The 16469-nt window shown below is 42.0% G+C and overlaps 1 protein-coding gene across 1 annotated transcript in view; it reads right to left on the bottom strand.

The window, feature by feature from the left end:
* The window catches only part of med13a (mediator complex subunit 13a), a 79785-nt gene that overhangs the window by 15840 nt on the left and 47476 nt on the right, over window positions 1–16469 (bottom strand). Inside the window, exons 9-20 of the mRNA XM_044041480.1 lie at window positions 14806–15552; window positions 12950–13166; window positions 9056–9086; window positions 8477–8598; window positions 8075–8165; window positions 6711–6922; window positions 6317–6492; window positions 3375–4300; window positions 3063–3230; window positions 2317–2540; window positions 1302–1491; window positions 547–979 (exon numbers count right to left, since the gene is read on the bottom strand). Coding sequence (XP_043897415.1) covers window positions 547–979; window positions 1302–1491; window positions 2317–2540; window positions 3063–3230; window positions 3375–4300; window positions 6317–6492; window positions 6711–6922; window positions 8075–8165; window positions 8477–8598; window positions 9056–9086; window positions 12950–13166; window positions 14806–15552 — 3537 coding nt within the window. The remainder of the gene's footprint in view (window positions 1–546; window positions 980–1301; window positions 1492–2316; window positions 2541–3062; window positions 3231–3374; window positions 4301–6316; window positions 6493–6710; window positions 6923–8074; window positions 8166–8476; window positions 8599–9055; window positions 9087–12949; window positions 13167–14805; window positions 15553–16469) is intronic.

The following is a 16469-nucleotide window of genomic DNA, read 5'->3' as shown; positions in this document are numbered from 1 at the left end:
CCATACTTCAGTCTCATCCTTGTTCTCTCTATCACAAGGAAGGGTGGACTTACTTACACACAAGAAGGAACATCATCATAACATCTCACACTGGGAGCTTCCAAACTACCTCACATCTTCTAGTGTCTACAGAGCATAATCCAATGACTCCTCAACACTGGATATCCCTCATGTGTGCTAATGTTGGCAGGACTCATTTCAGGTACATTGCACCATTTAAATTAAATGATCTTCAAACTGTCCTCAAACTGGGGTGTTGCATTCACGGTGGAGATTATCTAATGTGTTTTATGATTCTTGGAGCTGTTTTCCTAAATCTCCTTTTCAGTTCTGTGTCACTTCATTTTCTTTATTTTGTTGACTGTTAATAATTGTTACACCTACCACCCTTTAATAAAAAAAAAAAAAAAAACTTTTTCATTTAAATGCATACTTTGTAGTTTTATATTTATAAAGTTTCAAATACAGCAGGTCATAAAATTGTGTCACTGAACACTAAACAAAGTATTCAGTTGCTGAGCTGATGTAGTGAATGAGTTTGTGTACCTTTCTGGAGGCTCTGTAGGTGCCTGGGTCTGGCTGCTGGAGTTGTCCCCTGAGGTGCCAGTATTCTGGGAACCAGCCTGCTGTCCCAGGTGTCCACTCTGGGGGCCACCTCCCTGGCCCTGACTGCCCATATTCCCAAACGGGGGAAAAGAGCTGGGCTTGGCAGACAACAATCCGCTGGCAGACTGGCTTGAGGTCGTCACTAAGCTGTTGGATGATGTAGAGCCATTTCCAGATCCAGTGTTGCTGCTGCTGCTGTTGTTGTTGTTGTTGTTGGGAACTGAGGAACCTGCAGCATTCACTGAGGCCTGCTGGCCCACTGAACCGGAGGCGGAGCTAGACAGTTGTGTGGAAGAAGACTGGCTGGACGAGGGCGCAGGACTGGGCTGTGTGAGGAGGGAACTGTCCAGTGGCTGTGATGCAAGGTATGGAGCTAAAGGCAGAAATAGAAGCACATCTACATTAATACCACAAAGCATTCTGCGAGAAAAAAAAAGAGATTAAAAATAAATAAAGAAAGCTTATTCCACTTTAACTTGACATTGATCATTCAGCTTTTAGCATTTCAAAAGTGTGCTCTCTTTTAAGCAGTCAAGTCTCTCTAGCAGGCCTTTTCATAACAACAAAGCCAAGAGGTGTCAGAGGTGGAACTTCAGCAACAAATGTTGACACCGCACTGAGAAACTGAAAAACCTGGGGCCATGTAGGATTAAAAATGTTTGACAGTTAACTTGCAGGCTGTAAATGACACGTACCGAGGTTGTGGCGGCACACTTGTGCATAGAGTTTGAGCTTTGTGAAAGCGTCGCTGTTGCCGCTGGCAGCCTTAAGGAACCAGTCACTAACTGGCTGATCCACAAGGCTCTTGGATCCATTGCCGCCGACGAGGACAATGCCATCAGGGTAGCCTTTGGAAATGGGCCGGTGCTGGCCAAGTCGACACGACTGTGGAAGAACAGTGAGAAAGTGGTGAGGACAAACATTTTATAGGAAGGTAGATCAGTGGAAATCAATATGGAAATTAGTTCAAGTCTGGAGGCCTGAGTGTAGCTACACTTTTTCACCTTCATTTTTTTTACAAGAACAAAAAGACATATTTTAATATGTTTTCAATAAACATTTTTCCATCCGGAGACATAATCTAGTTAGGTAATAAAGGCCCAGAAGTCCAAACTCATTGAATTTACATATTGAACTTATGATGTGATCCATTATTTCTTGCCTTTTAATGTGATTAATTTGCGTATTAATATTGTTGATATTGACCTTCAATATTTTTATATTATATTAATATTATGAGCAGATGTGCACAGCTGGGACTATATGGGAGCATTCTAAAATCTTCAAACTGATTGACCAATTTCAAATACCAAAAAGCAGGTCAGTGGAACAGAGTAAGCACCTTAGGCTTTAACCTTATTTTCTCTTTCTTTTTACAAATACAATTGCTGAAAACAAGCAACACTTCTAGACTCCACGTTTCTTCCAATGAGGTGATTTTATTTCTCAACCTCAATGTCTTGCGTTTTTTTGCATTGTACAAATCTGTCACTTCGAGTTAGACAGGATAAACACGTATTGCCCCCATCTGCCTCTGTGCTTTAAATGTTAAATATTGATTCCTCTCTTGTAAGTCGCTTTGGATAAAAGCATCTGCTAAATGCTTAAATGTAAATGTAATGCAAATATTATAATATGTATCTTCCAATCCGAAAGCAATATTACATCTGTACGGCACAAACACTTTGCACCATTCCTCAGAGCCCCTACCTCGTAGACAGCTGTGAGGTCTCGGAAGAAGCTCTTGGCGCCGCTCAACAGTGCCTCGTTGTCGGGACAAACCACCAGGTACCCAATGTCCCGCTGGGAACCAAAAGGATCCAGCAACAGTTTCTCCCAGTAGGGTAGACCAAAAGGGGATAGTACCACAAAGTCATACTCATAACCCACCAGAAAGGTGGGGATGGGAAGGGGCTCAGGGGACTCATCTGTGCCTGTTGTAGAGAAACGAAAGGAAGAGGAAGGAGAGGGGAGGACAGAGTATGGATGGAAGTAGAAAAAACAAAAACAGAAAGAAAGAACAGTGAGTGAATGGTGTTAACAGGTAGGGTGTCAGACCTGCTTTCTTCCCCTCTCTGTCTCCACTGTGCATCAAAATGTGAGGTCACCAAATAATGTGACAGCTCCTCCCAACAGAGGTGACATCTAGACCACAGCTGAGGGACCACACTGCTCATTGATCAGACAACATCGAGGGTTTTTCTAACTCAAGACACACACAGACCAAGATATCATGCACAGACCAAGACCAACTATGGATTTTACTAGGAAACCTTACAGCAAACAAATATTTTTGTGGTGAAGATGAAAATAGTTAAGTATTTCCAAGCTTTCCTTTTCATGGACAGTGGGAAACACTCACTGGGTATTAATACAGCTACACTTAACAGTGGTGAAGAATTAGTCAGAACCATGTAATAAATGGGATATCTTCCCCAGTTTGTTCCCAGATTTACCATAGGAGCCACGTCCAGCCATCTTGTGAAACTGCTGCCAGGTAAGAGGACCCTGAACCCCCCACGACCGCACCGTCCTCTTCTTCTGGATTGCATCCTGGAGCACAGGCTGGAGGGACATCAGTGCCCGCAGCACGTCCTGAGAGCATAACGTACTCACATCCACAGCTGCAGAACAGATAGGAGAAGGGGAAACTACAGATTAATTACAATGTGAGAAATCAACAACTCTTTTAAAACTTAAGCCTTGTTTTATCTCTACAAAAAAAAGATATGAATATGTCAAAATCGTGAATATTTTCTTGTTCTCACCATTTTGTTTGCCCCAGTGGTGTAGGCATGTGCTTTTGACCAGTGCCTCATCCACCTTGCCGCCTGACATGTTATCCATGAACTGCCTGCCATGTTCCAGGGCCATGTAGCAGTCACTGTGGTAGTCCTTCTCCTCCACCCTCACACATGGCGGTACAGCAGCTCCACTTGCTGTCCCTCGTGACACGATGTCCTGCTCCAGAACCGATATGGGTGAAAAAGGGTTGGTGCACTGGTCTTGCAGAAGAAGAATCAGCTCATCTGGGACACCGTCGCCCCTCCCGACTCCACTTCTCTCTAACGAGGAGAGTCGCAGCTCCTCAAAGCGCTTTTCTGCCTCTCGACTGACGTCCGAACCCCGGCCGATTATATCCAGCTCATCCTCAAGGAAGAGGCCTGAACCATTTCCATAACGCCGGTTGACCACGGCACTGAAACCACAGCTGCAGGGTTCCTGGGCCTCACCAATGGGATCGCTCAGGTACACGCCCACGTCGGCTCCTTTGATGTTCATGTTACACACACAGATGCAGCAGCTGTCGAAGTTGCAGTCCTTGAAGAGGTTCATGACTGACTCAGACAGGATGAGAGTGACGTAAAGACTGTGTGCCTCAGGGATGGAAGGGACTGTGGGCGGCTCCACTGAGTTGAGTGGTCGGCAGGTGGAAGGGGTGGACGCTGGCGAGTACAGATCAGAGTTTTCGTATTTGACTGAGCCTTGGACACTGGCAGGGCCCCGAGGAGTGCGCGGAGTGCGTGGTGTACGTGGAGTAGGTGCAGAGAATCGTGGGGTGGCAGGTGAAGGCAGGATGCCAGCGCCACTGTTACTTGGTGGGGCACTGTTTGACATGAAGGGTGTGTGAGTCTGAGGAGTGTATGTCTGGTTGTAGTCCTGGTCCATGGTGCTGCCCACACTGGGGATGTTACTGTAGATGAAGAGATCCAAAGACATGAATGAGAATAGGCATCACAAATAATGAAGTGATTACAGCATCATTACCAGTGGAAACACAGTCACTTTTAAGACGTCTGAAATGGGGCCAGTTGGGATAACAAACAAGGCAAAATGTGGATGATTACAAGTGATCCTACTACAAATCACATATTCCAAAGTTGTGGTGATAACTGAACAGTACTTGTTTTTGCCGATAATAATTAGCTGAAATTGTTATTGCAAGTGTCTGACAACATAACTAAAGCACTAGTGTCATGAAACTCTCGCTCTAAAACTTGACAGTTGTTGCAGGAAGACAACGCAGCACATGAGAGTGAGAGCAATAATAATTTGAGATATATTAACAAAAACAAATATACTATAATATAAATAATATATATAATATAAAATAATAGAATTATTACATTATAAAACGAATAATTTTATAAATGGGTGGAGCTAGACCCACGACAGTCAGCTGATTGGCCGACAGAAAAGCGTCACATGTTCGGTACGAGAACATCATTTTATTTCCCTTAAATCACAACAATGTGTTGTTCATTTCTTCCAATCACAACACATCTATATCCAAAGTTCTTACTGCATTTGTAAAGACAGAGCATGTAACAAGACTTTTCAATTGCAAAAGGAATTCAAAGAGGATCGCACACAACAAGAATGAGGTGGAGCAAAAGAGAGACCGAATGAATAAAGTGTAAAGAAGCAGAGAGAGAGAGAGAGAGAGAGAGAGAGAGAAAGACATTCAATAAACATTTCAACAAGCGTCCCTCTGAGGTATGGTTTATTTTGGGGCAGGCAAGCAACTGTGAGGAAGCACGGAGAGTGTATGAGAGAGCAGTAGAGAGGGAGGGTGAGCACATCATGTCCCTAGCTGTACGTGGGGAACGACTCCTGGCACAGACCCATTAAGAGGAGGGAGGAAGTCCCAGCACAGTTCTCTCTCACTCTCTCTCTCCTGCAGCCAAAGCACATTCCAAGCAGCACCAGCAGCATATTATAAAACCTTTACCAATGACTCTTTGGACACTGGCCAACATTAGCTGAATCCAGACACGTCTCCTTCCCTACACTCTACCGTAGCTAGCTTTGGCTCTTCAATTACACACTTATAAATAATGAGGAAATAATGAGTCCCATTATTAATATTATTGCAAGTTATTTTGTGTATTTACAATTGGACCAGTGTTCTGCTCTACATCCCAGTCATGTTCCAGGGCTTTTCTATTACAGACCAATGAAAAGTAAATGTTCTCGTATTTAATCCAGGCCAGTTGAAGTTCAGCTGTTTTATGTTATTATTATTTTTAAATGTATAATAAAATTCAACAAAGACATAAAATGAGGTTGACCAGACATGGATTATCTTAGAACCTTAAAACTAAGTGAATTATGCTAAAAGTTTCTGTTCAAAATCACATGATCTGATTAGTAAAAGAGCCAGATTTCAAATTCATTGCTAAATGACACATAAAAAATTAAAATTCCATACAAATGTAATAAGTGTCTACTGCTCAGATCATAGAAAACCACAAAATTAATAGAAGAAACCTGAAAAACTGAAATTCTCATGAGCACACTTAAGAAAAACGGTGAACAATAGATTAGAGATCGACTCCAAGCTGCAAAGAGCAGGCAAGGTGGCATGGAGTCACTGTTTGGGCCCGTGTCAACACTCAAGGGATCGTCAGTCCTCATATTTAACCAAGAAAGAATCATATTTCATTTCCCTGCACTGCCTGCAGCAGTCATGCACAGGTAAGGCTGACAGCCTGCTGAGAGCGTGAGAGTGTCATAAAAACAAAAACCAGAGGGAGGATGTGTATGTGTTTCCTTGCACACAAAATGCAAACCAGCCAGCAAAGCCTTGATATGTCTTCTGCACATCTTAATTACAATGCCTCAGTGACCCTCTTCCCAGATCACCTGTGAATGAATGATTAATGCTTGGAAGTTTTTAAAATTCACAAAAACAAAAACTCAGCCATACCTGTCTTTGTTGAGGAAGGTCATCTCCCTGCCCATGGTCCAGCTCGGCCGGTAGATACAATCCTCTGGTATTTTGATAGGCGGGAGACACTGACTGGGCAACATCTTCAAAGGAGCAAACATGGAGCAGCCGACAAACGCCTGGCACAGCTCTGGCTTATACACAAATGAATAGTCCTACATGACAGACAGGAAAAATAAAACTGACTTTAACTGATGCAAGATCTCTAGGTAAATATTTAGGGTTTGACTTCACTAGTCGTGAAGGACAGTCTGTGTCTGGAAATGCTTGATTTACATTATCTACATGTACTGGCAATACATTTCGCCTCCTGGTTTGGTCAGTTTGAAAACAGACACTGCAATAACACCTGACAGATTAAGTCTGGACCCACCTTGATCTCAGATGGCTTTGGGCTGCAGAAGCTTTCCTCCACTTCGATCTTAAAATGGCCTCCCAGAGATGAGGTGCCATCTAGCGAGGTCATGCCCGGGTTGGGGTCCATGCTGCCATAGTCCTTGCTGCACATGTTCATGGGTGAGTAGCCCATGATGTGCTGCTCCAGCGAGGGAGGTGTGGGAAACATCTGGTGCAGGTCTGCTGAGCCTGGAGGGAGCAACGTGGGGCAATTAGAACATGTGGAAGATACTGTACGTTTATGGAGATAGGAGTGTAAAAGAAATGGAAAGGTCTATTTGAACTATTGGGCAACTGTTATAATTCCAAAATAAAAATGATCCAACAATAAACGTTTAAATAAATCATATTGATGAGTAATGTAATGTAAGATGAGGTCTGGTGAAGTGCAGCTCTTTACCCCAAAGTTGACTAGTAAGTAAATGCAGAATTGTCAGGGGTTTTCCTAAAAATATTTCCAACTTTTGAAACAAATTCACCCCTCACACATTTTTTATGAACTATTAACAGTAAGGGGATTGGCATGATCCAAGGTGAATGTGAATAAAATAAAGAACAGCAGACAATACACTGTCTCTAATTATCCATGGCCCTATTGAAGTGGCTCCATACCAATGTTTTAGGCTCTAGTGTATGTTACAAACACATACATATATAATAGTGTGAAGTAAGCATCAGTGTGTAAACCACTGACAAAAGTCGGCACTAGAATGAACAGGTTCAGTGCAAACATGTGCAGTGAAAATAAGATGAATATCCAGCCTCCCAGTCTTATAATTTTATTAGGAAATATACTTTATAGTAAAAGAGCAGACTCTGTGACTGAAAGTGATCTATTCATAGAACTGAGGGCAAAAACGATTGATTGGAGACCAATTTGCTTCCCAGTAAAATATGGTGTAGTGTCATTCAATTATCTTTACTTCTATATTAGTGTCCCTGAGCTCATTAAAAAATACACTTCACAGAAATGGGTGGTTCAGTTGTGTTCAAAATAACACCCTATAACACCCTGGGTGTGCTGTGTAGTTACAAGAACTCAGGACAGCAGCTACAGAATGACTCGAAGCTGTGTCAAGTTTATTACTGCCATATTCTTCACCACTAGGTGGCAAAGCCAAGTGTGAGCATTAACGACGCTTGCGGAGGTAAAATCCTTCATTTTATTTAATGGACTCAAAGAGAAAATGCCCTTTTTCCTTAGCTAACACGTGTGGAGGGGAGGGTTTTATTTTAGGAAGAGTCTGGATTAACACTTGAGTCAAATCTACACTGGACATCAGTGACATCAGAGAGAGAGAAAGGAGAGAAATTAGTGGACACGAGTGTAGAGATACATACTGATGCAGGATACAGGGTCCAATGTGGATTGCTTTGGTTCCTTGTTGCCAAATTTTTCGTCAGTTCCATTCACCGGTCGCCGAGAACCAGGCTGTGGACAAAGAAAGGTAATTTAGCACCTGGCCGTTTTGGTAACTCAACATGTCAATTAACAACACAGCTCCACATTCATTCCTGTTATATCCCTTACACCCATGGGGCCTGCAAGTCAAGATAATGCACATCTTAGAGTAACTGCAGTGGTTATTGAGAGCTGTCTATGAATGAATGACGGGCAGAGTGGAAACACAGCTCTGGCACGAGTGCCAGTGGAAACAAACACTAACACACACACTCACAATAGCAGCCCACGCTTTATGTGATGAAATATGGACTGTGGTGTGAGCAAAGGTCTCTACTAACCGCCAAATCATCTTCGTCCGAGTTAAAGAGGTTGTCCAGGTCATTGATGGACACCACCAGGTCCGTCTCATGAATTAGACTGGTAGAAGCCATGCGGTTGTGAGCAGCAGCCCGCTGGGCATCTGGACAAACACACAGATATAAATATACCTCATGTTAATGCAAGAATATCAGGTTTCCAACTGTTTTCTCCACAAGAACATTCTGGTTGCTTGAGAAATTAATGAAGGGAAAAGTCTTGCTTTGAGCTAACACATTATCCAGACTGGCTTCAATTTACTCTCCAGTCCAGCAAGCAACGGAAACAGATTTTCCTCTAAATTCAGTAATCAAAATGCATGTGGTATGACAAATGTGTTTAATGAAATATACAATTAGAAATAACTGAAAATTAATTGTGAATTAAAAAAGTAATGATTGTAGTTTCTTGAGACATATTGGAAAGATTGAATCAAGTGTTAAATGTTTCTTTTTTTCAGCAGCAAGTTACAATGTTTAGCCTCTGGCTTCACAGTCTACATTTTATGTGTTTGTGTAACAGCAAGCAAGCCACAGAAAAAGAATTAAGAGACTTCTTACCATCTGATGGACCTGTTCCCCCATCTTCACCCTGTGGGAAAAGAGATAGATAAGAAGGTCAGATGAAGGAAGAAATGGACACACAATCAATAACACAGTGGATATTTCATTTATCATTGCACAGATGTTTGAGTCCAGACAGATAAACTGTTTAAAAAAACTAGAATCCCATGACCATGAAGAAGGTCCACTTGGTAATATACTATCCATGTCTGGATAATCTGATTGATTGTTTTGTTAAATTGTAGGTAGTTGAAAAGTTTCTCAACTTTTAACTATGTTTATGAACTATATACATATATACATATATATATATATATATATATATATATATATATATATATATATATATATATATATATATATACATACATATATATATATACATACATATATATATATCTATATACATATAGATATAGATATAGATATATACATACATATATATATATATATATATATATATATAGATATAGATATATATTAGAGTGGGCGTGAGTTGAGATATCACTCAACAAAAATGAAAATATACACTAAATAAAATCTGCAATCAAAATCGACTAACAATAGAAGTTGCTTTCTCCAAACAATGCAAAAAATAATTCAAGAAATTACAGTAACACAATAAACAAGTAAAATAAAAGAAAAAAAAGTGGGCAGAAAAGGATGAACCTAGAAAATAAACTGCCTATGCTATGGCAAATGAGATTTCCAGTTTGGATCACAGTGAAATCAGGATCCTAGGAAAGGCCTCTAAGGCTTATACCAACACATCAATATCAATATCAGGACTGACCTCCTGTGTGTGTGTGTGTGTGTGTGTGTGTGTGTGTGTGTGTGTGTGTGTGTGTGAATGCTCTTATGACAAGTTGTGTGTGTACACTATGTGCAGAACAGTTCTGGGGAACAGGAATGTTATGTTTCAGCCATTGATTTCAGAATGCTCCGGGGCTTTTCTCTGAGTAACACAGGATTTAATCTGTCTCTCTGAAGGACCAATCTTACAGCAGAGCACAACATCCACTCCAAGGCTACAATCTATAGGTGGTAATGATGCCTTAACCCCTTATCAATAACCTGGCCTTAGGTGGGAAACTGTGTATGTGGAGTCTGAACATCCTGCAAAAAGTTACTTCCACTCCAAGGCTGCCTGCATGAAATATACATATATATATTCCCATCTCATTTACTTGACTCGTGTGTCTGAGGCATTTTTCGTGCATTTAGTGTATCTTACTTATAGTTTTGTACAGCAAATTTTTCACAATTTTAGCAGCAGACTCAATAATGTCAAATTCTGATGCTGGAAGGTGCTCAAGTTCATATTCAGTCTATAATCATAATCGCTACCAATAAAAGTCACAGTCGTCTGATGAGCAAAAAATAGCAAGTGCGTTTTAACAGTTTATCAAGCCCCCAAACCCACACTCACAAAACTATAATATCAACCTTCTATCTCAATAGAGTAAATCTATAATCTATTAAGCACACAGCACATCATTCAGGTAAGAGGTCTTTTATCTTAAGATATAAACAATGACAAGGATTTTTGAGTAGTGCTTCAAAACTATGAAATCATTAGTGTAAAATCTAAGTCAGGGAGCAGAGGGAATCCACAAGTCTGCACATTGGCACACAAACAAGTGGTCAGTTCACGTAGAGCACTGAAAGCAGACAGACAGTGGCATGGCTCCATTGACTCTTTAGGGACTCTCCCCTCCACTGAGAGTTGCTTTCATCCTTATATTGCTAAACAGACCAGAGGCGTGCAGCTGAGCCTTCACCAGACAGAGAAGAAAAATATTTGAGTGTGCCTTTTCAGCTTAATGCTTCAGTGAGCCAGGTTTGTTGCTGTGGTTCGACTCCAGGATCCGTGAAGCCCTCTGCAAACATGCAGACCAGAACACATACACCCACCCATCCACACATCACAACTCTCCCTTTTCAAGCTCGGGGCGACTCACAGCTAACAGGGGGCGACTCACAGCTAACAGGGGGCAACTCACAGCTAACAGGTGGCTCCTGTCTGGAACCAGAGCCAACACCTTGCAGAGGCAGAGCAGAAGTACAGTGAGAAGAGGAAGGAGGCAGATCAAATAGGAAAACCAAAACAACTAAGGGAAATTGAACAGGCTGAGTATTTGGTGTTCCACTGGGCTCACGTAACAATGGAGATTCAGGGATGCCTTCCTGTTCATGTAGACTTGGGCAGTGAAAGCGGATGTACGCGGAGAGCGGTCACACCGTTATTTTTAGTGTAGTATTGCTGAGGATGTTGATGTCCTATTTTCAACCTTCCCTGTTCCCTGATCTTAAAAATCCCCCTAAATCTTATCCTGATTTAAACCTGACAAAATTTAAATTATGAATTCCTTTCCTTCTTTGCTGCTTTTTTAGAAAGCTTTAACCATCACTAAGCATTTTTTGATAGATTGAAAGCAGCCAACTTGGAAAAGGTACCGGGCGAGGCTGATCTTTAGGAAGAGCAGAGTACTTCAAAGATGTTATAAGTTCACTGTGAACAGTTTTTCAGATCAACTATTCACAATAAACTCCACTGTGCAAATATTGTGCTTCAGTACAGGTGGCGGTGGGAGGGTTAGAGCAAGACATTTTGACAAAACAATGGTCAAGATTAAAGCAGGACAGGCTGAAATATCCCAGCATTTATATTTATAATTAATATCTACTGGATTCAAATTTTTTCCAGGATAAATCTGGACACAATTGCTTAATAGATCTTTCCCGGCCCCACAGAGCCACAGAACCTTTAGTGCAAACAGAGCTGTTTAGATATTGCAACATAATCTGAACTATGCATATGATTTATTAATCTAAGATGCAACATGTGGCTTACATAAATTTAGTGAAACAACATATTATATTATCCTATTATCTTTAATAATGCAAATTATGTGAATTTAAGGCAATTCATGAGTTGCAGTCGTAAAGATCAAGATTTCATTGATCTCACATTTTAAATTTTGAGTAAATGTCACACATTAGAAGTGTTTAGTAGAAGTTAATTATGTGAGCTGAAGAGTTGGTATGAAACACTGGCTGGGCAATGTGGAGATGTAGTTGAATCTTAAAGAAGCAAGTTAAGATAAATAAATATATACCAACAAAGAGAGGGACAGAAATGTTTTTCTTTAATTTGCATGTGTAAAAATTTCACACGGTCACATGATGATCATCAGGCTGCTTCAGTGGGTTTGTAGTTAAAAATACTTCCTTTGCTTCTCACACACACCAGCTCTATTACTATTAACAACCTTGACTCAGACATGAGTGATGATGAGCAAGCATGCTGCAACAAGACTACAAGTGCAGGCAGGGAGAAACCTTACTGAGCCAGTGAAGAGGAAAAAGTACTATTTTAAACCACAAGAGCAAATGTAGTACATGTGTTTTTAGCATGAGGGAAATTCTATACTGCATGCATGAAATGAAGGAAACGTGGCCCCAACATTGCAAACAACACTACACTTGTTACCAGGTCAACACCGTTTGAGCTTGCAACTTTGAAGCTGCACAACAAAAGTAAGAAACACAAAACCTTCAGTGACCCATGCACTGACCCCTACTCCCTACTTAGTTGGGAGTAATCACTTAACAGAGGAGGGTGTGACCAAATCACGTGTTGATGTCCCCAACTGAGAAAGCTGACAGTATCAGTGTTCGCGGTGGTGAAGTTAGTCTTTGTAAAACTCTGTGTCAAAATAATTGGACCATGGCCATTTTATCTGATGCCCCCAGACAAAAATGAGCTCAGATTCAGGAAATTTAGACCACGTTAAAAACGGCACATATATTTAAAACTGCAAGACAAAACTGGACAAGTGATATTCTAACTAAGAATCATTCTTCACTCCTCGATTTGGGCTCTCTTACCTTATGTTTTTTGCCTGGCTCACGCTCCCCGCTCGCTTTATCCTTCTTGTTGGAGAATATGAACTTGACATCACCATCCTCAAAGGCGTAGGGGTCCACCTCTGGCTCGTGATCTCCGTCGGTTATGGCAGCAGATAAGTACTGGTTTCTCCTGGCTCGATACATCTGAACACGCTCTTCAGACACTTTTAGTGGCCATTTAGATGAGGACATGACCCTAGGAAGAGAACAATGCCGAGATGTGAGGACACTGGAGTAGATGACCATCAAAATCTATTGCCCACCGCCACTGACATCGCACAGTATGAGCACAATAAGTTGGCATATGACATTTTAAAAAGATGTCCATGTTAAATTCTGGGAGCTGGAACATTTCCTCAGCTGCGCTGTTTTGACCTGATGCTGCCTGATATCATCTGTCAGCATAGCATTGTTATCTGCAGTAACAGAAATGGCAGCCATTGCAAACAAGTCTGACAGCTTTCATGCAACACAACTGATGCATCATGTTTGTTGTCAAATAATCACATCTGTAGCAGCCTGACGGAATCACAGTGACTGCTGCACTGACTGCTCAAACTCACACAGGCACATTTACCACCTGTTGCTGTGACATGGCTCATCAGAATCACTCATGTTGCTACAACGGTATCCCCCTTGTTCCTCATATGTAAAGGAACAGGGGAAGGGAGAGAGGGGAATTAATGGAGAAAAAAAACACTGGCTGCACAGCAAGAAAGGAGGGGACTGAATGACCCTGCGCACGTGTTATCTCCACCCTTCACTGCTTCCTACAATTTCTGTGCTTGTGTCCTCTCGTCATGCCTGTCCAGCTCTGATGTGAGGTGATGGTGTGCAGTGGCCTGGGCCTGAGATTAGTGGCCATTCAGAGCTGTGGCTGGAAGGATTACAACTCACTAGAATAGTTCATACCCCATACAAGCAGTTAGACTCTTGGGATTGCACAACCTTTATGATAATTCCCACTATGGCCACCCGACAGTCAGCTGCCTGTCCACATGTAACTCTCCTTTATTCTGTCCACTTGTGATCTTCTTCCCTACTTCCAGCTTCCTTTTGGTGCAAGTCTCTCTCCTGTCGCTGGCATTTCTATTAGTTTCAACTTTACTACAATAGCAAAGGTTTATCTTCTGCCATTACTCTTTCTACCTCTTACCTCCACTGTGTGTGTGTGTGTGTGTGCTTGTTGTATATCATTGTGAGGACAATTTTTATTTCTAAACCATAAGAAGCAAGAATATTTTGTGAAAGTGAGGACATTAAGGCTGCTCCTTACTTCCTATCACACCTTAAACGGACTGTTTATGGCGGGGTATCTTAATTCTGGTCCTGGGGACCATTTGCCCTACATGTTTTAGATATTTCCCTGTCCTAACACACCTGATACGTCTAGAACATGCAGGGCAGTGGATTAAGAAATACAATTTTATGGGATAACACCTGGTTCTGAGATTAGGGGGAGATTTAAGTTCTTGTCACGGTTCGGCGCTAAGTTGTGATTGTTCAGTTTCGAGTAAGCGGATACAGAATGCTTTATGTCCAGAAGTGCCATCACTAAGATACCTGTACAAAAATGTGCATATGTGTGGTTTCGCGCTAGGATTCAATGAGTTGTACTGGTTCTGCAGAGTGGATATGTACGATGCCAAAAGGGCACATAGCAAGAGATTAACATACTGTGTGCAATTAAGCACAATACTGAACATTCTGAAGCTGAGGGATAAGGTGGGGGATTTGTAAGAGAAAGAGAGAGTGAGAGAGTATGTGTGTGTCTGTGTGTGAGAGAGAGAGAGATCAACATCAAAATGTGATACGAGTCGGCAGGTGTAACTCACTCTGTGACAGACGCCACATTGTCCAGTGACGCCGAGGCCTCCTCTCTCAGCTTGTCCCCTGGCAGCAGTGGCGTGGACAGCTCTGCTTCTTTCCTGCGGGGTAGGTTGAATAACCGCCATGGAGCATGGGAGATGTCCTCCTCCAGGTTGACCGCTGATCCCACGTATACAGTGGGCTCAGGCGGCTCGGAGTAGACAGAGACAGGATGGGGGTGATGGGAGTGGAAGTGCTGATTTAGGCCCTCTGGTCCTCCGTGCTCCTCACCGCCACCCTTCACCCCAACCAAACAGGGCTCTGGTGGTGGCTGGTAAAAGTGTTGACTGTTGGGGGTTGACGGGTTCTTCATGCCCTCACCCGACTCCTCGCCACGCTCACAAGGGTGGGGGCTAAGTGGTGGGGGTTGTGGGGAGTTGGCCTGGTCTGATGGCCCAGCACTGACAGCCCCACTGTGGAGCTGGGGGGCTTTTTGGATGGCAGACACATCTGCAGACCGAATACTGGGGAATCTTCCTCCGTCCTGGCTCCTCATGGCCAACCTTTGTCCTGCAGATGTCTCTGTCTCTATTGAGGCCTCTTCGCTGGTCAGGCTGCGATGATGGAAGGGTGTTTGAGGTCTTTTCTGCTGCTTGTCACCTTTCTCTGGCTTCTCTCCTCCAGCTTTGTGCTTGGTAGGAGGCTGAGAGGGCTGGCCTGCTGACTGAGGTTGGCCTGGGGTGCTGCCTGTTCGCTGCTTTACTGATTTGTGTCTGCAAGTGAGACAAGACACAAACAGGGAACATTATGTTTTTGTTGACAATAAAGAAAATGGTAGCAGAGACTGTTTTAATCTGTCAACTCATGAGCTGCACACTCAGGCTGAAAAATTAATGGTAATAATCTGAAGTTACAACAAAGCCGAATGCAATATCCAAATTTGAAGAAGGTGCAACTTTAATTTGCCAAAGTACACAAATATTCATCAAACATAAGCGAACAAGTTAGACCTAAGAATATAAAAATCATATCATGATAAATATTATTCCTTGTTTCTTGTAATAAAAATCAATAGTAACATCATTACTCATACCACAGTCACATCATAACACCGAGATAATTACGTGTTTTTAGGTTTTCATTACATTTAGCCTATGTTCTTTAATTTAGCCCATTAAAGAACACTGAGGCTTTTCTTTTTCATGTTCATGATGTGCAATGATCTTGTGCAGCTTATGTATTATCTCCCTCTAGACTCTGCTTCTTAAAAACATCACTTACCTCAATTACTCTTATCTACAAAACGGCAGCACAACTGATTCCCCTCAAATCAATAAGCACAAAACACATACTTCAAAAAACAACTTAGGGTACTATATGTATTCACACTTTTTTATCGCTAAAGTGGAAACTATCTTTCCCTTTTCCCCTACAGACATAACAATCACAAAAAAAAATCAACCTTTTCTTGAGCCTTCAATGATGGGACACCACTCAGCCTACTGTTGTACTTGCAAATTAGGGTGCTGTTGACGAGTCTGTGCCTTTATAATGGCTGGGTTACGCACATGTTCTGACAATTAGATGTCAAGATAAGGAGACACATGGAACACTTCCATCTACTGAAGAAAGCTAATGGCCATTAAAACTGGCAACGAACAGAGGTTCCATCTCTGTGTCGCCAAAGTAC

Source organism: Solea senegalensis, linkage group LG13, assembly GCF_019176455.1.
Source record: "Solea senegalensis isolate Sse05_10M linkage group LG13, IFAPA_SoseM_1, whole genome shotgun sequence".
Taxonomy (NCBI): domain Eukaryota; kingdom Metazoa; phylum Chordata; class Actinopteri; order Pleuronectiformes; family Soleidae; genus Solea; species Solea senegalensis.
This window is presented reverse-complemented; position numbering and strand designations above follow the sequence as displayed.